Here is a 24,300-nt window from a genome sequence, read left to right on the forward strand (position 1 = left end):
CCCAGGCACAGAAAGCATAGGGTGGGTCCAGTCTGTGGGGATTTCGTGCCCTTTCTCCTCCCTTTGCAGCACATGAAGCAGATTAACGTTAAGGTTCCAGTTTAAACCTGTTACATCACATCTTGAGTCACCATTTCCAGTCCACACCCGCTCTCCGCTTTGGTGTATTGCATTGCACTTGCAGATGAATGAAATCCCTATAGCTCATGGAAACAAACACAGTAAATTTAAAAACTAAGCTCCATTTTGATGAGTAGCCTTCGTATTTAAACTGAGTTTTGACCTGGGATGTTATCATCCATGTAGTGCAAATACTGAATAATGTTTTGGCATGGGTTCTCCCGTTGCAGATTCTTGCACAACAACAAGATTTCCAGGATTCATCCAGGGACATTCTCTCAACTGGAATCCCTCAAACGGCTGTAAGTAAAAAACATTGCCTGCAAAGAGCAGTTGTTTATCTTTGATCAGATGGCCAGGACCTGAGGAAAAATGTGCCTGGTTGGCAAAGCTTTTAGTTGTTGCACTTCTAAGGCCACTGCTAAGTTTATAAAACAGTTTTGATTGGACGTGAGAGCTGATTTAACCAGTTAGTAGTTTCTTCATGCTAGTGTCTAATTATAATCTAACTATAATCTGCTTACAGCTCAATAATGCCACAGGAATGAACATTCCTGGAAAGTCCTCACAACGGTTTGAACCCATAAAACATCCTTCAAAAATGTAGGAACTCCAGGTCACATATATGACCTTGATCATGTCCTCACATCAGTATCTAACATGGCAGGAAAAATCATAGTCATAAAAGGAAAGGCTTTTTTTCTACAGATTGAAAATACTCCAAGGGGTGCCCAGGTGCACGATTCTCCTCCCATGCAGGAATACCCTGGTGTGTTGTTCCCACATAACCTGGCTGTCTCTTAAGCTTACTTGCTTGCTTAAACCCTGCAGAGATTTGCTTTGTTTGTCTTTTATGATCTCTGGAAATAAGTTCTATGATGCGTTTTGGGGAAAAAAAAGCAAAAGCTAAAGAATTTTGGTGTTTTGCCATGCTTTTAAACTGCAAGAAAATAATGTGTTTCTCACTGCAGCCCTCTGTGATTTCTGCAAGCAGGTAAAATGCTTCGCTTTTCTTTAACAGGGAATAACTTGTGAAATGTTGTCTGTATGTGTCAGAGAAAAAGGTGGGGTGTCTATAAAATGCTCTATCATGGCCTTGTGTGAAATCTCACATTCTCAAATGTTTGTCCCTGAAAACATTTGACCTTTCTTCCATGTTTTTTTCCGATGGCCCAGACCCATCTATTGTAAAACTGTCAATGGGGAAGGAGGCATAAACTAATCCCCCTATAGTCTTTATTTATCCTTATGCATAGCACTGCACAGAGGAATGAGGTCAGTGGAGGAAAAAGCATGGGTGCGCTCGGAGGTCACTGGTGCTCCATACGGTACGTTGCAGTAATAAAAGTTCTTATAGTTTGCAGAAATGCTACAACCTCTAGCACCTGGTCACAGAAAGAGATTCATCCGATGCACACTAAAATCAAGGGGGAGTTTTTTGGAGCTAAGAGTGAAACAGAACGGAAAGCTCTAACAGAGGCAGTGTTATCTGCCGTTCTTAGAGAATTCAGTAAAGGTTGAAATCTCCATCCTGGGGGAAAACCCAGTATTTCACTGTCTCTCTTTGCCTCACATTAAGCCAAAAATGCATAATCCAGTTTAACAGAATAATTTTCATTTGAAACTGGAATGAGTGATGGGTAACGTTAGTTTTTCAACGAAATCCTTCTGACTTGGTTAAGCATCCTATATGACCATTGTGGGAATGAAATATCTCAAATTTTCATTTGGAATATAATCAAATGCAGGGAAAACCAGCCAAGTGATCCTTCACTGCTCTTCCCCTCCCATGTCCCGGAGAAGGAGGCAGCAGTCAGAGGCTGGGCAATGAACTGCCTTTTCCTCGGTCTTGCAGGCGGCTGGACTCCAACGCCTTGCTTTGCGACTGCGACTTGATGTGGCTGGCTGAGCTGCTGAAGAAATACGCTGAGCAGGGCAGTATCCAGACAGCCGCCACCTGCGAGGCTCCTCGGGACCTGCATGGGCGCTCCATCGTCACCTTGACCGCCCAGGAGTTTAATTGCGGTGAGCGAGGTCAAACCCCTCCACCGGCCACCCTCAGCCCGTGGAGTTGGGCTTTGGTCTGGGAATTGTGTCCTTCACCCCTTTCCCTCCCTGTTTCCCATCCTGGCATCCTGCTTTCTCCCTCCCTTTTACTGCTGAAATGGGGAAGTCCCAGTGGGGTCCCACGAGTTATCAGGATAATGCAGAAAAAGCTGACAGTCGTGGGGGGGTTGAAGACAGCTCTTTTTTGGCTGGCAGTTGTCATCTTGGTTTTTAGATAGAGTAGGGCCAGGAAAGGACCTGCTGTGGTCGGTGGCTAAACCAGCAACCAGAAGAAATGTCCCGCATTAGGCTGAACAGAAGGGGAACACTGGGAGAGCTGCAATGGCTGGAAACGCAACTGAAAACCTAAGCAAACGTATAGTAGATACGTAGCTGAATGCTTTGTTTGACTGTGGTAGTGTATCGCATTTGTTAAGCGGTTATTCTTTAAATATAGATAATTGCTCACTGAAAAATGCCATTTTGAAATGAAAGGGTTTGGTCTGAAAAATTCTGAAGTAAAATATGTCATATAGAAAAAGACAAAACTCTGACTTTTAAGTGCAGGCATCAGCAGAGGATGGCACAAGCGTCAGCTATGGTTCCCTGATACTTCACCGCTGGTGGAGTCAGTCTGAGATGTTCCCACTCACCCGGGCCAGCTATTAGCATCCCTCCTGGATGTGCCAGTCCAGCTGTGTGCGTGGCCATGCCAGATGTGTGAGATCAGCTGGATTTTGAAGGGCTCTCCCTTGAATTCAGCTTTTCTCCTATGATTTTATTATTTTTTTTCAAAATCTTGACCACTTCACAGCTTAATTTAGGGTGCAGCCACGCAAAGAGTTCAACTGGCACAAAAGGGTCTGTAACCTCAAGGGAGGGGGGAATAGGGAGGGGGGAATAGGAAGGGTCTAGAGAAAGCAGCTGGGGACACATGGAGTGGGACCCGCTACAAGTGGATGTGGCGCACAACGAGCTGTCCCCGACACACAGCCGGTGCCATGGTACAGCCGTTAATGTAAATTGGTTCTGGTTGAGGCATGGGCGCACAGTGGGATGTCTGTCAAATGAGCCAGAGCACCTGGTGGGAAGATTTTGCTGGCATTAGGCTTTTACACTGGTATTGTGCCAGCTGGGAAAGACAAATGATGCATAATTCAGCGTAAAGCTCTAATGATGCAGGCAGCTGATATCTGAGTCAGTACGAGGCCTGCTGGCATCAAGTTAACCCACCACTTTTTAGCAGATGTGAGCCAGCGGAGCAAATCTGCACTGGGTCAGCGTTTTGTACCAACGGGCTGCGGTGGGTTTGGTCCTGGCGTTGCCATTGGGGTTAAGTTGCCAAGCCATTAAGTTGCTGTCTAAGGAGTAAGGGCACAGACTTTCCACTGGAGAAGGTTCTCAATCTTATGAATAATCCATCTGGTTTTACTGGATTACTGGTGAGCACACAGATTGTTAGATGGGTAAGTATTCTGCTGAATCAAGATCAAGCACTCCAGACCATGTACATAAATTCCTTCCTATTTTAGCACATCCTTTAAATGTTTAACTTGCTTAGTGCTTGAGTACATCTTAAAGTGAAGCACATAGTGAAAGGCTTGGCTGAATAGGGATCGGCTGATGAATTAGGGGCATAATGAATGAAATCCTGTTGAAAGGGAAGTAGCGTGATTTGCAGAGAGCTGGCTCTGTGTGATTTGCAGAGAGCTGGCACTATGTTCAGAGGGAGCAGGCAGTTGCTGAGAGCAGCAGGCTGCCAGGGGCAGAAAAATAACCCAAGTGAGGATGCCGCTGACTACTTCGCTTATTTTGGGGGAGATGGGGACCAACTTTTGGGGCAGCTATAGTGAACCAGTGTACAGCCAGGTCTGTTTTTTCTCAGTGCTGCCTGGGGCTGTGAGGGGAGCTGATCCGCTGCCCAACATACTGGCAATAAAAGCAGCCACTTCGATTCTCCAGGGCTTTTAGCGGGCTCAGATGAATGATGCTGTTCCCTCCCTGACGTCATTTTTGCTGATGTCGGTGAGAAGTCCTGGGGTGGCTCTGAGTTGTGCCTAGGGATCTGCCGGTGCCTGCTTGCTCGGGGGTTGCAGGATGGGTGTTGCGTTACCCACTACACTCTGGTTGGGCTGTAGATGGTTTTGTGCTGCTCTAGACTGGGTTGTGTTAAAACGGTCTTTTGCAGAGAGGCCTCGCATAACCTCACAACCCCACGATGTCGACGTCCTCTTGGGAAACACAGTTTATTTCACCTGCAGGGCAGAAGGCAACCCAAAGCCTGCGATTATTTGGCTGCACAACAAGTAAGTCGCACACAATGAGCCCTGGGGTAGCAAAGGTTTTTCAAGCACCGAGCTCTTCAGTTAGTGCCTGTAATTACAAAAGCTGTTTCACGCAACATAAAAAAAAAAAAAAAAAAAAAAAGAATGGGTATTCCATGGGTTGTATTTACCTCCCTTTTAATAGCATTCTCTGGTGACCACGTAATCCAAGTGGTGTTTTCATCTGCATTTGAAATATTTCGTCTGCATTTGTAATGGATTCCAAGAGCTTATAACTTTCCCATAAACGTACTCTGCAGGCTGAAAGCAATTGTCTTTTGATCAGAAAAAGAATAAAATTAGTATTTCATGTTGCTCTAAGCCACCATGCTTGCCATTTATTAACTGCTGAAATGCTTCTAGTCTCTAGGTTTTTCTCACTAAAGGCCTAGTGTGCTGGGAGAATGGCTTTTTTTCAAAGGGAAAAATCACTGTGCTCCACTGAAAGACAGACCTTGCAAAGCAGTGTATAGATTATCATTCTATACAGCAACACTGAAAAAATATACGGCTATGCTAGTTGCTGATGCGTTTCTGGGAAATGCTGCACAATAAAATATTCTGTGCTCAAGCAGTCGCCCACTGTGGAAGTGAAGTTACTTTGCTGCTTTACGAGCTTCTTGTCTGTGGGAGCCTGAATAGGGCTTGGTTATTAATAAAAATGATCAATGTATGCTTCTTCAGCTAACTCCCCACCAGGCAGAGTTTCAGCACAGAGCAAAAGTTTATGGCTGAGTTAAGTCCCCCTGGAAGGAAGGTTTTGTTAGGGAAATGCTGGCAGGCTCCCAAAGATAGCATTGTAAGAGGGGTAATGATAATAAATGTTCCGCAAACGAGATACGACTAGAGTGAGGAGACATCAGGGGAATTAAATAAATGCCCAGCAAGCATATTAGTTTGCATAGTGGATTCAGCCTTTGTCCTAGGGGGAGAGAGGTCCCTTCTCCCCTTTCAATCGTCTGCAGCCATCCAAGATTCCTTCATGCTGGGACAAATGGGATGCAGCAGCGGGACCTTCTGCCGCGGGCTGGGATCCAGGAGTCGCAGGTCACTGTAGAAAGAAGGAAGATGTTTCACAGCTCTCGGGTTGGGTTGGAGTCCAAGCTGTGTTGGGGTCCCATGGTGACTTACTCAGAGCTTTTTTGCCCCCCTGAGGCCTTTGAGCCCGTACTAATAGAAATGGCTGCACGCAGTAACAATATTAATTCATTATTATATTTACACTTAGTAAATAATGAGAACAAGCTTTCCAGGCCCAGATGCCCTGACAATAGCAACGATGCTATTGCATGGGAACAGTATGCTCTCCTGATGGGCTGTAAATGTCGTATGTAATCAGTGGTGAGAGAAAAAGTAGCTCACCCAGGGAGTAAATCGGAGCTGGAGCTGAAGTTCAGTGCTGTAAATCATAACTCTTGCTATAAATTTCATGAAGTCTCAGAATAGCTCCAAGGAACACCAACTTGCAATGCATGCAAAGCCCCACCGCTCCTCCAGCAGCTCGGGGCAAGATCACCAGTCTTTACTCCTTTGAGATTTTGTCTGTTTGTGGCTGTTTTTCAGTAATGAGATTGACATGAAAGATGACAACCGCCTGAACCTGTTGCAAGACGGTACCTTGATGATCCAGAATACCAAGGAGTCGGACAAAGGCGTCTACCAGTGCATGGCCAAGAACATAGCTGGGGAGGTCAAGACGCAAGAAGTCGTGCTGCGCTATTTTGGCACCCCATGTAATTGAGCCTTGTGCACCCCTTGAAGGCCCAGCTCGGATTGGGGCTGGGAGTGGAGCTAAGTCAGAGTCAGTCCCAGCTTTGTACATGTCAAGATGTTCTTGGTGTGCTGGGGAAGAGAGTGGCTAACAGCGTAGCATGGTCTGAGCTTTAGGGGGTTCCTTCACAGGAGTGGGAAACTGAGGGTTAAGAGACTGAAGGGAATTTGGGGCTGGGGAGGGAGTTTGGAGGCTGGGATGAATTCTGCAGCCCAGAGGTATCAAGGGTGAAGGGGACACCGGGGTGGGGATGCTTCAGCACTAAGTGACTGGGAGGGAGGAGGTGGTAGGAAGAAGTAGCGCTGGGGGAATTGCTCACGGTGAGGATTTGGAGGTCACGGAAGAGTCAGGTGATTGCTAGCTGGGTTGCGTGAGGAGTCCTAGCAATTTCTGCCCATAACGGAGCAGGCAGCAGAGCTTCTGGTTTCTGAAGCACTCGTTTCCTTCCAGCCAAGCCCACTTTTGTGATCCAGCCGCAGAACACTGAAGTGCTGATTGGGGAAAGCGTCACCTTGGAGTGTGGGGTCTCTGGGCACCCCCACCCTCGCATCAGCTGGACCCTTGGCACAGGCTCTCCTTTACCGCAGGATTCCCGTTTCGCTATCACCAGCTCTGGAGGACTCTTCATTCAGAACGTCACTTTCTCAGACCAGGGCCAGTACAACTGCAATGCCAGCAACACCGAGGGATCCGTCCAGGCGACAGCAAGGATCATAGTGCAAGGTGAGGAGTCCCAGGGTGATGACATTTCTGGGATACAGCGTTCAGTCAGGGGGCTGTATTTAAGCCCTGTGACTGGTTCTGCTCCCATGAACTGAGAATTAACCTGAGCTTGCTGCCTGAGTTTTTCCTGCTGCTCAGTCATTGCTTTCCCCTCCAGATTCTCCCAGGTTTCTCCTCATTCCCACTGATCAGACAGTAACTGAGGGACAAAGCGTGGACTTCCCATGCTCTGCTGAGGGTCATCCTCCACCCGTGATTGCCTGGACGAGGGCAGGTACTGCCTCACTTGACTCACGATTTCTTTCTCTCCCATGCCATCATCCACGGGATGTGGGTGAGAACAGCTGAGCTGATGGTCCAGGGCGATGACTTGCAGTGGTGACACTGAACAGATGGTGATCAGCACAGACCTAGTCACACTATGAGGTATGTTGTAGATCACCAAGAACGATGTTAAGCACTGAGGAGGGAGCCTCTTAGGTCTTTGACACACTGAGTCATCGTGTCAGAAGGAAGGAGTGTGCTGGTTTTCATCGGCATGAAACCCACGGACAGCCTCGAACTTCCTCCTGCCTTCTTTGAAAAGGGAAGGTCTGGACACTCCAAGTCAGTGGATATCACCGTGTACCGGCTCTCCATCACTGTCATTGATTTGCTCCTCTCGGGGAGCACGGTGCAGAAGAGCACCGTTCACCACTGACACACTTCTGAGGTTTCTTTTAGGTTAGGAAAAAACACTTTGGGCCAACAGGTGGTGGTGAACTTTTAAAGTCTCGGGTGGTTGTTAGTGCTGGCTCCACTGAACTGATCCCATCCAGCACTTTCTGGGACAGAAGCCAATAACACTTGGCCCAGAGGCCCTCCAACTTTTCCTTATGCTTCACAAGCCATAATTAATGGTTTAGTGCTGTGGAGAATTCATGGCTATTGTATTCCAGCTTCCACAGCAATAGCCCTGATGCGGAGTTAAGAAAGACCAGCCGAAATTCTCCTCCACCAGCATGTTCTCCATCTCCTTTAACCTGTTTTCCTCCACTGCCCAGATTTCAGAAGGTATCTCTTAGAGATGTGGAAAGGAGCACAGTGACAAGAAGTAAGGTTAATAACTGCTTTGTAACCAGGTTTGCTAGGTCACTCGGCAATCCAAAGGCTTTACAGTGCTTTCACGGAAGGCACGCTAAGAACAAGACAAGAGGAGGAGAAGTGACGGAGCATCGCTCATCCCAAAGCCACTTTTGACAGTGTGGGGAGGATTCAGATTCCTTTTGGTATTTGGGATGAATAAAGAGAGCTCTTATTTGGAGGAAAATGGAATATTAAAAAAAAAAAGTAGCTAAACTGAGAAATTCTAATAATTTTGTTTGGGTTTGGTAAAGCATTTTAATTTTCAATTTTTCTCCTTAAATAGAGGGAATATTGAAACAACATAGTTTCCAAACCAAAGAAAATCAAAGTAACAAATTTTAAAAGACAATGCTAAGTGTTTCCATTTATTTCATTGAACAGCCAGTTTGGATAATTGAACACAGATTTGCTCTCCATCAGGTGTCACTAAATCTGCAGTTTGCACTAAGGAAAGACTTAGGAGGAAAGAAAAAGGGTACCAGCTCCTTTCCAGTTGCTTAGACAAGACAACTCAGTCATGATCCTGGGTGTGAGAAGAGCAGCATCTGTCCTGTTCCTCACTTAGCAAGATGAAGATGGTATTTCAGCGTGGCTGATGTCATGTTGGGAAGGAAATTAAATTTTTAACCGTCACACAGATACCTCCAGTGATGGGAAGAGAAATCTCACAGACAATTAACAAATTGCACTGCTTGTTTGTCCAGGTGGGCCACTGCCGAATGACCGGAGGCACAGCATCCTCTCCACGGGTACCCTGCGGGTGATGAGGGTTGCTTTGCATGACCAAGGCCAGTACGAATGCCATGCCATAAGTGCCATCGGAGTGAGGACCCTCCCGGTACAGCTGTCGGTGACCCCACGAGGTAAGCTGGTGAGGCTGTGGGAAATAAGGGCTGGCGAATGGGTTTATTAATTTAATGTTACAGTATATAACGCACTGTCTGACAAGGCAGGGAATTGCCCTGGTTCCTATGGGATGGGATTTTGCTTTTGCCTGGGAGCAGACATCTAGCCCTGAGAGCTCCATCAGTTGATGGGAAACGTTAAAGAGGTTTCCAGAGGGCCAAGAATTGTAAATTGGAAGAAGCTGCTTCAGTGTTCCTTGAAAATTTATCTGGTAGTCCAGAAAAAGTATAACCGTGGGAATGAAAGTCATCTGGTGTGGCCAGGGAACGGGATGGTATCATTTGGCATGTCCACAAATAAACACTAGGGCAAGGTTATGTGATCAGAAATGACCTTTAACAGCCATCAGATGAGCTCTGATATCTGACCAGTTTGAGTGAAAAATGGGGCCCTTTAATATGTTGGGGAGTTGTCATTAAGAAAATGATTTTGGGAAAGGAAACAAAGGATTTTTGTTGGATAATTTACAGAAAATCGTATTAATTAAATTCTTAGTGGTTTTTTTTTCTATTTTTAAATTTTGGCTTTCCTACAGAATGAATTGTAAGATTCTTTTTAAAATGAAATATTCTGCAAAACAAAATGATTCCTTCTCGGGAAGATTTAACTCTGGCTCTGGACACATTTGTCTTAAACATTAGCAACCAGGTCGTAGGTTCAACTTAAATTTAGGTATTCTAAAATCAAGCCTCTGTAAAATACGAGTGACACAGGAATGCTTTCATATTTTAATTTTCTTTTTTGTTCCCATGTAAATAATTGTTCTAAATAAGCAAACATCCCTGCTTGTTCATAAACATGGCAGAATTTTACTAATGGTAGACTGGAGGGAAGGCAACTATCTAGAAACATGAAATTAGTGATGCTTCAAGCACAGAATTCACAGAATATTTTAAGACCAGTAAGATCAATATAATTATTTAATCTGACCTGACTAACACTTGCCAGAGAGCCTCGTCCGATAACTCCTGAATCAATTGACGATCCTTGTTTCAGCTAGAGCATCTTTTCTAGAAAGCCTTTGAATTAACGATTGTAAATGACGGAGAACCCAGCACATTCCTATGTAATTGCCCCACAATTACAGAGACACACAGGAGCAGAAAATAATGAATGTAAATTACAGAGGACTTGGTAGAGAGACAGAGAGCACGGGTAAACTGACACCCCTTTGAAGAGCCCTTGCAACAGCAGAAAGAGCCCAGCAGCCCTGGTTTGCCCATACGGAGATGTTTTGCACACAGATTTCTCTGTTTTCTTTGATGCATTTCTTGCACTTGTGACTTTTTTTCCCCGTGTTGCACAGTGATACCCGTGTTCCTTCATCCCCCCCAAGACGTGGTGGCAGAGACAGGCCAGGACGTTGCCATTACCTGCACTGCCCAAGGAGATCCACGGCCCACCATAACCTGGGTCAAAGTAAGAGGGGATATCATGTACTCGACAGTCACCGGCAAGCAGGAACACTCCTCCGTGGGGGCATTAAACAACTCTCTCGTTAAATGCCTCTCCCAGCTCAACTAGTTAAATCAGTTTGTGCAATGCACATGGAAGAAATTGTGTTTGATGAAAATTTAAGGACCAATGTTTCCACTGATTTGGGGTTTTTAATGGTCTAAAAGAATGGTGCTCTTTCTGAGGCTCGAAGCCTTGCAATCCATGTTCCTGTTTTCTCTTGTTCTTCCTTCCAAATGAGTAACTTGAAGCCAGTGACTTTCCAGGATGTTAGAAACGCTTGATCGGCTGTTCCTGGAAAAAACTGAAAATGGATTTTTTTTCTAAGTACTTTGCCCTTATTTCTAGGATTCCCAGTGGTGGAACTGGATGTTGCCAGTTGGCTCCAGCTTTGATGGGGCAAAGCCACAATCCCTCAAAATCACACTGCAGCCTGGCTGCTTTTTTCAAGAATTTATTAGATGAAGCTCTTCAGACTTTTTCCTGCTGTGCTGTAGTACCTGTGACCTTCAGTGGGACCTGCCCTGCCTTTGAGCGCAGTCAGGCACAGAACAAATTAGAGGGGAAAATGCTTGAGCCTCAGTTACCCTGCGGAGGTCTCATGGGAGGTGGGCTCCAGCCAACAGTAGGAGAAGAAGAAAAGAGCCTGGTGGCAGGGCAGCAGAGTAAGCATTAGACTGGGGCAGGGCAGCAGAAAGATGGTAAGAAAACAGGTGAACAAAAAAGTAAAACCTGAAGCCACTTCTGCTACCAGACAGGTTGAGAGGTTGGGTTTGAGCGTGCTGCTGCTCGCAGCATTTTGATCAGCGATGCTGCCCAGAGCCAGCAAAAGCTGGTATCTGCAGTTCAAGGCCAGCAAAAATCCATCAGTTTCAGGTTGTCCCCAAACTGAAGACATTTAGACTTACTTTATGTGCCGTGAAACTTCTGTGACAGCATCAGGGCACAGCACTCACTCCAGCCAGCCCATCTGTAAGAAGTGCCGAGAAATGGGTGGGTTGGCTGTGCCCTGCAGTGAGTGCCTGGAGGTGGACCAGGAGGAGGTCCAGAAGGAACTTGCTGGGGGTCCAGGCAGGACCAGATGTCCTTGGATAGCTTTCTGGTTTCTTTGGAAGAGCAATGCTAACATCTGGTGGCCACGTTAGTTCATTGCATCTGTCTGCGGGTTTGCTGAACAGGCTGAAGGCTGGGGTGATGGGAAGCTTTCCATACCCTGACACGTTTTCTGTCTTTTGATGGTACAACAGGAGGGTATCCAGATCACAGAGAGCGGCAAGTTCCACATAAGCCAAGACGGGACCCTTTCCATTCAAGACCTCGGCGTGGCTGACCAGGGCAGATACGAGTGCATAGCCAGAAACCCCTTTGGCTTCACCTCCAGCGCTATGCAGCTCACCATCACTGGTAGGGTATCTCCTGTGGTCCTCGTGAGTCTTCTCTTGCTCTCACGTGAGGAAGGGCTATGCTGTGTTGATGCCACTTTGAACGGATAACTCTGTTATTTCTTTAGCTTCTTTGCAGACAGGTCCCTCGCAGGCGTGATCGGAGTCGCTCGGTTGTGAAAGCCCATGCACCTCCCAGCTGCTCCTCGCTGTTTTCTCAGCTGAGCTGCAATTGCTCCCTGCAAAGCCAAAGGTGTTGTCTTAAACCGCCTCCTGCAAGCCGAGCTGTCGGCGTGCGTGTAGTTACTGTCTCTGCTGGGAGGGAGAAACTTATTAAAATGTGCCAACACGCTCACAAGTCATCGTCTGACCGTAACCTCGCACGCCAGGGGAGGGAGAAGGAAAACAACATTGTCGCTGCAAATGCAGGGTTTTAAACATTTGCTCGGACCCTTGGGGATGGGAAATAAGTCGCTTGGTTTCAAGCTACTGCTCTGTGCATTAGGGAAGCTGTAATGAATAAAGAGGAGCAGCGCTCCTCTGCTAGTCAAACCAGAGGTCAAGAGTGGAAATTGTACTTCTTAGAGGATAAGGAAGAACTGGCAAGGAAAAAAAATCAAAGGCAAGCAATAAGGTTAAAAATATAAGTAAGGGGCTATTCCTCAAGCACGCAGGAATAACCAGCATCGATAGTGAGTATCTTATTAGATGAATTTAGTATCATTTTCTATACAGGGATTGTATGCAAGGAGCTGAGAATAATCTGAAATCTCTTTGTTGTCTGAAATTATTCCTAAAATAATTTCTGTGATTTATTCTTGACTGATATCTCATTTTCCAGCGGGCTATTGAATACACCAGTAGCCAAATGGGAACTGGTTTGTACAGACGTGACAAGGGCCATGGCTTAGGAAATGCATTCTGTAGTAATTTTTAAGAATACATGTGTTTACTTCTGAAGGTATTCAAACAACAGCTTTCTTTTTTGATTTAAAATGATGTCTCTGATGTGTTAACACTAAATTTGAACTGAATTAGAAGTGTTCCACGAATGGAAAATTAATATATGAGCAATACATTCAAATGAATTTCATGACTTTTAGAAGTTTCCTTTGTGGGAATTAAATACATTATTTTGGGTTAACCCACTGTGATTTTTACATTTTCTTTTTCCAGTTTAACCACCAACCAAAACAGGCATTTATTTGCAAAGCCATACAGGAGCAAACTCTGACTATGTGTTCTGCAGCCATCTCCTGAAAAAATCACCTTCAGGCAGTTAATTTCTTCTTCAGAATATCTGTTTAAAAAAATAAATTCATTATGTTTATGTTGCAAATGGAAACGCAGTTTGACCTGCAGTGGAGTAACTACAGGGCTTGTACTGATACACAGAATTTCTTGAGCTTGAAAGGCAAATTAATATCGAGGTGAATTTAGGATATTTTGTTCTTTCTTTCTGCTTTGGAAAGCCACGGACGTCGGTCGGAGTGGCGACACGTTTGTAGCCACATCAATACGGGAAGCCATCAGCAGTGTGGACCACGCCATCAATTCAACACGCACTGAGCTGTTTAGCAAGTAAGTGCGTGAAGTGCCACGATCTGAGACTTGAAGGAGAAAAGAGATAAGAACGACAATGAATGAAGCTTTCTCAAATCTCATTTTGTCGTTGACAATCCGCAAATGAAAGCTACGGTATTGTTTTGAGTATCGGAGGTTGAAGCTGCGCCATGTAGGATGTAAGGATGTGATAGAGCTTCATAATGGGCATTTGGGATTCTGGAAGAATCTGGTACACGACTATCACCTCTTAATGTCACTTATATCTGCAACATATATTTTGTCAGCTGGAGTTGCCTCCAGAGACAGTGCATAGAAAAGAAAATAATCAGCATAGTCATTTTATAAATGCAACTGACTTTGTGTAGGGTGAACAGAAGTAATAATATAATATTCTAACCATTTCCTCAGTGAAAAATGACTTCTTGAGTGAATGGTAATTCCTTCCTCTTCCACCCCAATATATGTTTTTATTGAAAAGATAGTTTATATTAAGCCCAAAACCTCTGGGTTTCAGCTGTTGAAAAGTGAAAAATAAATTACTATGGCAGAAAAAAACAAGAGATGCTGAGGAAATTAAATATGTGTATTTTCCTGGGGAAAAATATCCTTTCTTTAATCATCTGCAATATGCAGGCAAGCCACATGGGCCTTATGCACTAGTTTTGGGGGTCAAGCACCAGACCAGGCTTAGAGCCTGACTCTTGCTGCCTGTAGAGTTTCATTGCTCTGAACAGAGTCTATTTATTTTAATGTTCCCGCATCACTTCTAATTCCTTGAAACAGACGCCCCAAGACGCCCAATGACTTGCTGGCTCTCTTCCGTTACCCCCGGGACCCCTACACCATTGAAACAGCCAGGGCAGGTGAGATCTTTGAAAGGACCTTGCAGCTGATTCAGGAACACGTGCAACAAGGTCTAATCGTGGATATGAATGTCACAGGTAGGAGAGATTTTATTTCCCTTCTTAACTTCATGTGCAGGATTAAATTAAAACAACAACGTGTAGACATGCAGAAAGTTTAAAAAGTGCAACGGTGTACCAAAAGTCCAGGTCAATTTGGGGCATATCAAGAAATGTGTTCTCTGGGTTGCAATTCTCTCTTACATCTCACAGTTTTCATAACAGCTGGAGGGCTGGTCTTGCGTTTACCATACCAACCCGGTACTCAGGAAAGTGTTTTCAGTTCCCCGTTTTGCTAAAGATTTCTTGACTGGCTGTGGAAGCTCTAATCTTTAAAAATATTTAGCCATCTAACTCACAAAGGAGTACCTTTGTGGATCTGAGATTCAGTCCCTCAGCAGCGTAGTCAGAGATGTGTCCTGCCCTCCAAGTGGCAACGAGAAAAATACTGTAAACTCTGGAGTATTCGGATGCTGTAACAGCAGAAGGGGGATATCACTCCTCTGTCTCCCTACTATTTTGACCTCTTAGCTACAAACTCTGATGGGTTCCAGCCACTCGGGTTCCTTTTATCGAGGCAGGATAGCAAGCAACAAAGCAATGCAACACCAAAAATATTTAGTGATGTCCAAGCATCCAGCAGCTGGACTCCAAAACTTGCTAGCTGGGACTTCCTTTATATACAACAGGCATTCCCGTGACACTGCATGTTTCTACCTATACGTGTGAATCATCATGTAGCAGGCATGTACATTTGGGGCCCGTAAATATTTTTTCCTGCCTGGGTGTATTCCAGGGTGCAAGGAGTCTCTCTCCAGGCTGCAGGTCTCGTCTGAGCTGGTCGGACTGCCAGCCTCTCCTCCTCGTTGGTCTGTCAGCATCCGCACAGCACAGCATTATTCAGTGCTTTCGCATGGCGTAGCGCCCTGGCAGTCACCCACAGCTTCCCTGCTGCTTGTCACGTAGAGTTTGGATGGTTGATGGTGCTCGAGGTTGCAGTAACAACCCAGAGAGACGTAAAATAAACCTAGAATGGAGACTGAGACCACCCCCACGGTTTGGTCTACCAGTCCCAACATTTCTGCTTTCCACCTCTGTGCAGTTTATACTAAACTCTTTTCCCCTTCTTTTCTTCTTTGTGGGACTGATATGATCCTGTGCTTCATTTGCCTTCCATAAATTACATAGCAACACGACGATCAGAGAGCTGGCTTTCCCGTGCCCACGCAGCAGCGGGTTTCACACGGAGCCCTTACACGGGTTAGTAGGAACCGGATGGCTGCCGTGGCCGTGGTCTGACCTGGTGCTTTGCCTTTACCTTCGCAGGCTATCGGTACAATGACTTGGTGTCCCCTCACTACCTGAACATGATTGCCAACCTGTCGGGCTGCTCTGCCCACCGCCGCACACCGAACTGCTCGGATATCTGCTTCCACAAGAAGTACAGGACCCATGACGGCTCTTGCAACAACCTCCAGCACCCGATGTGGGGTGCGTCTCTCACAGCCTTCCAGAGGCTCCTGAAACCCGCCTACCAGAACGGATTTAACCTCCCCCGGGGGTTTTCCATGGCAGAAGATGCCAGGGACCTGCCCCTTCCTCTACCTCGCCTTGTCTCTACCGCCATGGTCGGGACTGAGACCGTCACCCCCGATGACCAGTTCACACACATGCTCATGCAGTGGGGCCAGTTTCTGGACCACGACATGGACCAAACGGTGGCAGCCATTAGCATGTCCCGCTTCTCAGATGGAGCACCCTGCAGCGAGGTGTGCAGCAACGACCCGCCTTGCTTCTCCGTCATGGTCCCTGCTAACGACCCCCGCGTGAGGAACGGGCGCTGCATGTTCTTTGTCCGTTCGAGCCCTGTGTGCGGCAGCGGGATGACCTCCCTGCTGATGAACTCTGTCTACGCCAGGGAGCAGATCAACCACTTGACGTCTTACATCGATGCCTCCAATGTTTACGGCAGCACAGAGCAGGAATCACGGGAGCTGCGGGATGTGAGCAGCCAAAATGGGCTGCTGAAGCGAGGGCAAGTTGTGCCCAGCTCGGGGAAGTATCTCCTTCCCTTTGCTGTGGGGCCACCCACCGAGTGCATGAGAGATGAGAACGAGAGCCCCGTGCCGTGCTTCCTGGCAGGAGACCACCGTGCCAATGAGCAGCTGGGTCTCACGGCCATGCACACGCTTTGGTTCAGGGAGCACAACCGCATTGCCACAGAGCTGTCGGCCCTCAATCCCCACTGGGATGGAGATCTCCTGTATCACGAGGCACGGAAGATTGTGGGTGCCCAGATGCAGTATATCACCTATGCCCAGTGGCTCCCCAAGGTCCTGGGGGAAGCTGGGATGAAGATGCTGGGTGAGTACAAAGGCTACGACCCCAATGTCAACGCGGGGATTCTCAACGCCTTTGCCACTGCTGCCTTCCGCTTTGGGCACACCTTGATCAACCCCATCTTGTACCGGCTGAACGAAACCTTCCAGCCCATCCGCCAAGGCCACATCCCCCTGCACAAGGCCTTCTTCTCCCCTTTCAGGATCATGCAGGAGGGTGGGATTGACCCCCTCCTCCGTGGGCTTTTTGGGGTTCCTGGGAAAATGCGCGTCCCCTCCGAACTCCTCAACATGGAGCTGACGGAGAAACTCTTCTCCATGGCACACTCTGTCTCACTGGACTTGGCTGCTATCAACATCCAGAGAGGGCGAGACCATGGCATCCCACCTTACAACGACTTCAGGGTCTTCTGCAACCTCTCATCTGCACAGGAGTTTGAGGACCTCAGAAATGAGATCAAGAACTTGGAGATCAGAGAAAAGCTCAGGAGGTATTGTAGCCTGGACTTGGAAGCATCAAAATCGCTGGAGATCAGTCAGTGAAAAGTTTCTGCTTCTCCCAGGACACCCATCAAATAATCTTCCCAGATATTGCTACCCAGAGATGTTAAGATAGGGTAATAGCTGTGGTTTAAGAACAGGGTAAGACAAATGAGGTCTTTCCAAGTGATCCGTCTGGTTCTGAGTGGAATGTCATCAGGCACTGCTGTGGTGTAGTTTGGGAGCAGATTGAGCCTTGGAGCTATTTTCCAGTGAGACTAAACTGCATCCTATCTGCACTGGCTGCCTCTTTCCAAGGCAGGCCTTTATCCCATTGTCTTTTAGATAAGACCATTATAAATATTGTTCAGATGAGTTCCTTGCGTACAAATTCCTATGACGGGATCAGATTTATATTATCCCCACTCTTCGATAGTCTTTTAACTGTTTTTTAATATCTGTTATCCTGCAGTTTATATGGAACTACCAAAAATATTGACCTATTTCCAGCACTGATGGTGGAAGATCTTGTTCCTGGTACCAGAGTTGGACCAACGCTGATGTGCCTGTTAACGACACAGTTCAGAAGGCTGAGGGATGGAGACAGGTATTATCATCGCAGTCAACCCAAAGTCTTTGCTATTCTGTTTGGGGGGATTTGCTCCCTACAGGGAGGAAGAGAACCTGTAATTTTTTATTATTTCTGGTCTTAGGATACAAGGAAGAGTCTCCTCTGTCCTGTGCATTTGCAAAAGGACTTGCTACAGTTACTGTCAATGTGTCCTTTCCTGAATTAATGGTTCTCATTTCACTGCAGGACACTGAGCACCATTGAGGATGTGCCCAATGTGTCATGAAAATGCTAGCAAATGTCCACAGGAGCTCCCGTCCAATTCCTATTTGGTGCTTGTGTGAATGAGACACGTCTTTGCCCCATGATACACTTAGGGCAGGAGCATTGTTCACCCGTGTCCCAACGTGCTACAGCAGAGCTGTCTGAGCCTTGGGATTCCCCTCCAAGGGGCTGTACCTGCAGGTGGTGGCATCCTGCAGCTCCAACCAGCAGCTCACGGGGATTCCTGGGTTCAGAAAAGGGCAGTCTGTGTTTGCAGCTGCCTGACACCAGAATAAAAGGTCCTTTTTGAGGGGCGTGGGTGCTGCCACACAGATGTAGGGGAACACTTCTCCCTCTCCCAGCGTCACTCCCCATCTTCTTCTCCTACTCCTGAGTCATGCTGTGATTACAACCCCCTGCAGATTTTGGTATGAGAATCCTGGAGTCTTCACACCGGCGCAGCTGACTCAGATCAGACAGACATCCCTTGCTCGTGTCATCTGTGACAACGGTGACCACATCCAGCAGCTCCAGAGAGATGTCTTCCGGGTGGCATCGTACCCGCAGGGCATGGTCGGCTGTGAAGAGATTCCTGTGGTGGACCTCCGCTTGTGGCAGGACTGTTGTGAGGGTAAGGAAGGAGGCTGCTCTAGCACTGACTGACATGGGGATGGCTCTGGGGGGCATTCATCACGTGCTGTCAGCTTATATGAAATGCCAGGAGCTGGTTTCATGCTACACCATGAGAACCATCTGTCAGCAAATGGATGCAAAGAGGAGAACAGAACAGCTTAGAACAGCATAGAACAGAACAGAATAGAATAGAATATTTCAGTTGGAAGGGACCTACCTCACCTAGCTGAGGGCTTCTGTCTCTGGCAGCAGCCAACAGCACATGCCTGGAGGACAGACTGAAACAAGACGTAGGCATGGCGATCCCCACCATGTATCACTTTACAGGTTCATTTGGGAGTCTGTAAAACTCTGCCATTAAACCACAGATCCTGCCATAGTCCCTTTGTGCTATATTCTGGGTACAGATGTCCAGCTGACACATGGGAATCCATGCGTGATGCATGCCCTGTTACACACCTTGGTTGCCCCCTCCTCTCCAGCATAAGAATTGTGTCGGGGCGGATGGTGAAGGAGGGCAGCGCTGCCTGCAATCCACATGGTTCTGCTTTAAACACGAGTGCTCACTGCAGCCTTTCCCTTCCTTCCTAAGACTGCCAGACACGTGGGCAATTCAGGGCTCTTTCTCAGCGGTTCCGAAGCAAGAGGTCTCCTGGCTTCAGCTACTCAGAGGAAAACCCTGCCAAGCATAAGCCTGCCTTCCCCAGGTGTAGTATCACCGCTTCTTTTACCTCCATTTTATGAAGGATAAGAAAAGTTTTTAATAACTCAGTCCATTCAGACCTTTGAAATTGTCATTCTGCAGAGGTCTGGAGGTCAGGGGTGTTCCAGTAGGTAGATGCTGAGCTTGGTCAAAGTCCTCCAACACTTTAGTGCAGAGCCTGACTCCGATATTTAAATACCTGGGCTGAGTGGCTGTTTGGCTGGCATCTCTTGGCAGGTGAATCTGGGAGTCAGGCCCTTCTGTTTGACGCTTACTTGGAGGCTGATGTTGGAGCAGGCAGAATGATTCTCTCACCCAGGAAGCTGACATTTGCATAATCCCTTTCATTTTTTATCCCTGACCCCAGAAATGAGGCGCCTTCTCCAAGCCCTTCCTCCAGAGAGAATCTCGAGTCCCTTGTGGCTGAACTGGAGAAGACAGTTGCTTCCCTACGGAAACAGGTAAAACTTTGTGCCCCAATGTTTGTCTTCCGTGGAGTCACCCCAGGAGCAGGATTTAGCTATTTGCTACAGGCAGCTTCTGCTACTTCTGTGTCCTCCAGAGCCAAGAGCAACCATCGATCAGAGGGAACAGGTACAGAAGAGGTAGAGTAGGGAGAGAAGAGATGAAGCTGAGCTCTGTGAGCTCAGACCTCTACGACAGTAGGGTAAAACGCAAGTTTGAGCCTCAGCAAAAGTAACTTGAGCCAGCACTTTCTTCTTGTATTTGAGACAGGTTAAAGACTATCTGTGCAATGGTGCAGACTCCTCTTTCTCATCCCCACTAGGTGAATGTACTAGAGAGCCAGCTGAGGTGGCACCACAGGAACACCAGCACTCATGGACAGGGGAAGAAGACTGGAGACAAATGGAGAAAAAGATGACCATGTCACTGTTCGTATAAGGTCAGTGTGTTTGTTCTGGGCTGGGATCCAAGTGGTGGATCAATGTGGTGCTGCTGAGCGTGTGGTGGGACACCTCAGCAGTCTTCACATCCAGAAGATGCTGTTGCAGAAAGGGATGGAGCAATCTGGTGATGAATGGGACAAGAGGTAATAGGCTTAAATGCAGCAGGTTAGACACTCATTTCTACCAGTAATGATTAGTGACTCACTGGAGTGGGTTGTCTGGGGACGTTGTGGCGTATCCATTCCTGGAGGTCTTTTAAGAACTGGTTTGGCAAAGATGGGGTAAGACTTAAGTATAGGATGGACTAGGTGGACTGGGCGAGGTCTCTCAGGCCTATTCTTCTGGGACTCTGGATAGGTTTCTTCTAACAACACTTAATATCATAACCCCAAATCCAACAGCCTCCAAAGGACCTTTGTGGGGAGAGAGATATCACAAAGCTCAGTGATGGAGTAGATGGACTGGTTCCCCCTCAGGGAAACAAGGACATCTGGGCAGATGGAGCAATCCAACATTTGCTTACATATTGGCAGAGATTTCCCCCTCAACATCTGAGTCATTGTGCACCTCTCTTCTGAAGGCACCAGTCCTCTGTTTGCTCAGCTTGAGCCAAGGGAGCAAGGCTGTGAAGTGCATGTCTAAAGTCACTGTCAGCACTTGCCAGCCTGGGCACTCCTGCTGCTGCTCAGCTGTGGCAGGGTGCTGGCAGAAAGCTGCCAGACCTCTGGTCCCTGCTGTTTAGGGGCACGGAGAGCACAGACTGAGCTCCCTTAGCCCACTTTCCATGGAGATCTCCGCAGCCTTGAAAAAGAGGATGAACAATTCACTGGCACCTGCCAGTCTGGAGAAGGTTTTTAATGGTTTTTATGTGTTGCAAATGATTACTCCAGGGACAGGAGCAGAGGAGTTATGCAGAAGTGTTGTTCTGCCAGGCAGTCTGTACTAGAAGGAGAATCCTCTGGAAGTTAGATTACAGGATAGGGCAAGCAAAGGCTGGTCTGTGCCGGTAATCTCAGCAGAAAGCAGAAGGGGAAGCCTGTAGGCTGGCCACAGTTTTCCAGTCTGATTTGGTGTGTTGGTCCTTACAGATTTTCCAGTCGAACAGCGATTCCCCTTTAGAAATTTGACATAAATTACAGTGTGACATGTGAGTTAGCTTTTTCTTGCCATCATTTCAGATCCTTGAAGTGCACTCTAGGGTTTACGGGGTCCCTGAAAAGTATTCCTGTGGGTTTAAAGGGCTGTTGCTGTTTTGGTGCTGCAGTTCTGCATGCCCCGGACCTGCCAGGTGCTGTACAAACAGCTCGCTCTGCCTCCAGCTGCCTCCCATAGAGTTTTTCTGCTTTCCTGTGCTATTTCAGGTGCCCCGTGACCTGCACTCCCGCTCTCCACCAGCCAGTCCAACCCACTCCTACAGGGCTCAGAAAGCAGCCACGAGACCCCGCGATGCTCTGCCTCCTCTCACACCTCCTGTACCGCTCCTTGTCCCAAGACGACTGTCCTTTTGCCTGTATTGAACCCTCTGCACTGATTGCCTATGAGCCCCTCGGCCCCTGGACCGTTCCTGCCCTTTTCAGCCTCCCTGGGATGGGCTCTGCCTTCTTTGATGGGGACAGACCAGCGGTCTGCCGAGACGCCGCTTTCTTCCGCAGTCCCCAGGAAACGGAGAATTATTGAAGCTGCTTTAGTGCCACTGTTCTGCTCTTGTCCTCCTCCCACACAATGCTGTCGTCATCTACCTCCCCTTGTCTGAAATGTCCCACGGGCACCCAACTGAAAGAATTCATTAAGAGGCAAAATCTTTCTCATATGCACTGTGGTGCCAGGAAGCATCTGGAGAAATCTAAAAAAAAAAAAAAACCAAAAAAAACCAAACAAGAAACCCAAAACAGCCATCTTCTCATGCCAACAGAAGGAGCAAGAGGAACCTCAGGGCCCTGGCAAGCACCGTTTGGGCTGGGCTTGCCGTCCCTGCCAGCAGCGAGGAGGTGAACCCAAGGCCTGGGGAAGTCTCCTGGCTGTTTGGGTGCTTCAGGATGGGATGCCAGACACAGCAGACCGTGGCTGCCCCTGATGCCCTGATCAGCTGCTGTGTTTTGCCAGTCCTCGGGTAATGAGTGGCACATCCTGGGTTACGTGACCCTGCGAGTGACCTACCGTTACGTGCCCAGTGCTCAAAAACGTTTTCCTCGGCGTGACCTGCATTCTCCAACTTTCTGCCCCTTTAGGGGTTTAATTGGATTTATGTTTGTCTTCCCTTTTTTTTCCTCCTAAAAGGCTCTTTGCTGGAAGACGTATTTTGAGTGTAAACGTAACAGGACCTGGAACAGAACCTCAGATAATTAGATGTAATGGGCGCTCTCATTAGTGGAGGGGAGCTGCTGTTTTCTGTCAATTAGTACGGGAGAACACTATGTGCAGTATTTGACACATGGATGAATGCAAAGTGCTGTTTGTGTTTATTGCTCCCAGGTGCTCTGCAGCTAAACCAGGACTATGTAACCAGCTCTACTGAACAAGTCTTCTGGTTTTGTTGCTCTTTGGCGGTGCTTTTTAGTGGTGCTAGAACTAAGGTCCCTGTGTATCCACCATAGCCCCAAATCTGTGGACAGATCAGTTTTTAATACATCCTTGTTAGCTGGTCACAGGGACTAAAGAGAAAATACTTGATCCATCAGATATCTGTGCCTTCCTTATCTTTCTCACTTTTCCTACATCCTCCCACCTTCCCTCCCACAGTGCAAGGACCAGAAACTTTTATGAACATGCTTTTTCTTTTCTTCTTTTTTTTATTTTTAGGTGTTTTATAGTATCAAAGGGATTCAAAGCAGCAGGGGTGCTCCTGGAACTTAATAGGAAAAATAAAAAAGATACTAGAGAAAGGTGGTGATTTATCAGCTATTTCCTGGCGTGGGACTCTGAGCTGTGTGTGCGTGTCCTGTGCAGACACAGGTTTGCAGTGATGAGTGTGTTATGCATGTCTGGTAAGTTCAGCTCAGAGGCAGTATTTAGTCCTCAGGGATGTTTGTCATTTTGAAGTACTCTTTCATTTAGGTGCAAATCAAGATCCAAAGCCTTGTGTGTTATAAATCAGCTGCACTTGTCTATTGCTTGTACCACTAGAGAACCTAATCTGGCAAAGGTCAATAAAGGTAAATCAGTCTCCAGTCTCCTTCTGCAAACCACAAGTTTACCAAGTCCTCATTCAAAACAGTAAGGCATAAACGTTTGGTGCTTGATCTAATCAGATAATCTCTAAATGCATAACCAAGCAGCCCATTTTCCTCCTGATGGAGTGCGAGGTGAGGAGCAGACTTGCCAGAAGCGCTGCAGAAGGACAGCAGAGGGGGTGTCCCTTCCCCGTGTGTTGCAAACCTTTCTGCGCTCCATCCTCTGTTCCCCTCCCCATGCTGAAGTGGGAAAAATACACAGAGAAATTACACATCCCTGCGTGCCGCCGAGGGTGACACTGTGTGCTGGGCAGGTGGGGGAAGATCTTGGGGGAATTACCCGTATATTCAGGTGCTACTTTGGTAAGTAGGGAGCAGAATATTTTATTAAAGACTCCCTTTTTTCCTCATTTCCATCTGTGCAGCAACGTGCCAGGCATGCTCACGGAGCGCTGTGTACTCCTGCCCTCTGTCCTGGGCTTCTCTGCCTGGGAGAGGGTGAGGAAAGAGCTGACCCCCAAACCCAGATATTGAAATCCAGCTTTTGCAGGTTGTTTGGGCATCATGGGACACCCGGGACGCGGGACATGGCAGGCCTAGAGCTGTTGACCCAGGGATGGGTCCAGTTTGTTCCTCATACACCATACAGTTGCAGTCTGCAACCTAGACCCCTACAATTAATTTTCCTTTTTTTTTTTTTTTTTTTAAGCATCCTCTTTCAAAACCCAACTGCACACCCAAAATGAGCTACCCAGACCAATTACAAGCAGAGGAGGATCAAAATAATGGGCTCAAGGCCAGGAGCGGAGTTGCCAGGCGCAAAATTCCCACTAATTAGATGGAACAGTTAAATGACAAAACCCAGGCAGGGGCTGTGGGGGGGGGCTGGCACTGAGATTTCTCACCGGAGCA

The 24,300-nt window shown here is 47.3% G+C and overlaps 1 protein-coding gene across 1 annotated transcript in view; it reads left to right on the top strand.

Moving 5' to 3' along the window:
• Positions 1–24,048, top strand: part of LOC128140853 (peroxidasin-like) — a 50,119-nt gene extending 26,071 nt beyond the window's left edge. Inside the window, exons 6-23 of the mRNA XM_052785267.1 lie at positions 351–422; positions 1,976–2,145; positions 4,355–4,472; positions 6,054–6,223; positions 6,712–6,984; positions 7,142–7,258; positions 8,814–8,972; positions 10,322–10,434; positions 11,718–11,874; positions 13,325–13,433; positions 14,202–14,359; positions 15,647–17,150; positions 17,612–17,746; positions 18,397–18,605; positions 19,200–19,314; positions 19,678–19,771; positions 20,098–20,214; positions 21,580–24,048. Coding sequence (XP_052641227.1) covers positions 351–422; positions 1,976–2,145; positions 4,355–4,472; positions 6,054–6,223; positions 6,712–6,984; positions 7,142–7,258; positions 8,814–8,972; positions 10,322–10,434; positions 11,718–11,874; positions 13,325–13,433; positions 14,202–14,359; positions 15,647–17,150; positions 17,612–17,746; positions 18,397–18,605; positions 19,200–19,314; positions 19,678–19,771; positions 20,098–20,193 — 3,769 coding nt within the window. The 3' untranslated portion in view covers positions 20,194–20,214; positions 21,580–24,048. The remainder of the gene's footprint in view (positions 1–350; positions 423–1,975; positions 2,146–4,354; positions 4,473–6,053; positions 6,224–6,711; positions 6,985–7,141; positions 7,259–8,813; positions 8,973–10,321; positions 10,435–11,717; positions 11,875–13,324; positions 13,434–14,201; positions 14,360–15,646; positions 17,151–17,611; positions 17,747–18,396; positions 18,606–19,199; positions 19,315–19,677; positions 19,772–20,097; positions 20,215–21,579) is intronic.
• The last annotated feature ends 252 nt before the right edge of the window (positions 24,049–24,300 follow it).

Source organism: Harpia harpyja, chromosome 1 (assembly GCF_026419915.1).
Source record: "Harpia harpyja isolate bHarHar1 chromosome 1, bHarHar1 primary haplotype, whole genome shotgun sequence".
In the NCBI taxonomy this organism is placed as follows: domain Eukaryota; kingdom Metazoa; phylum Chordata; class Aves; order Accipitriformes; family Accipitridae; genus Harpia; species Harpia harpyja.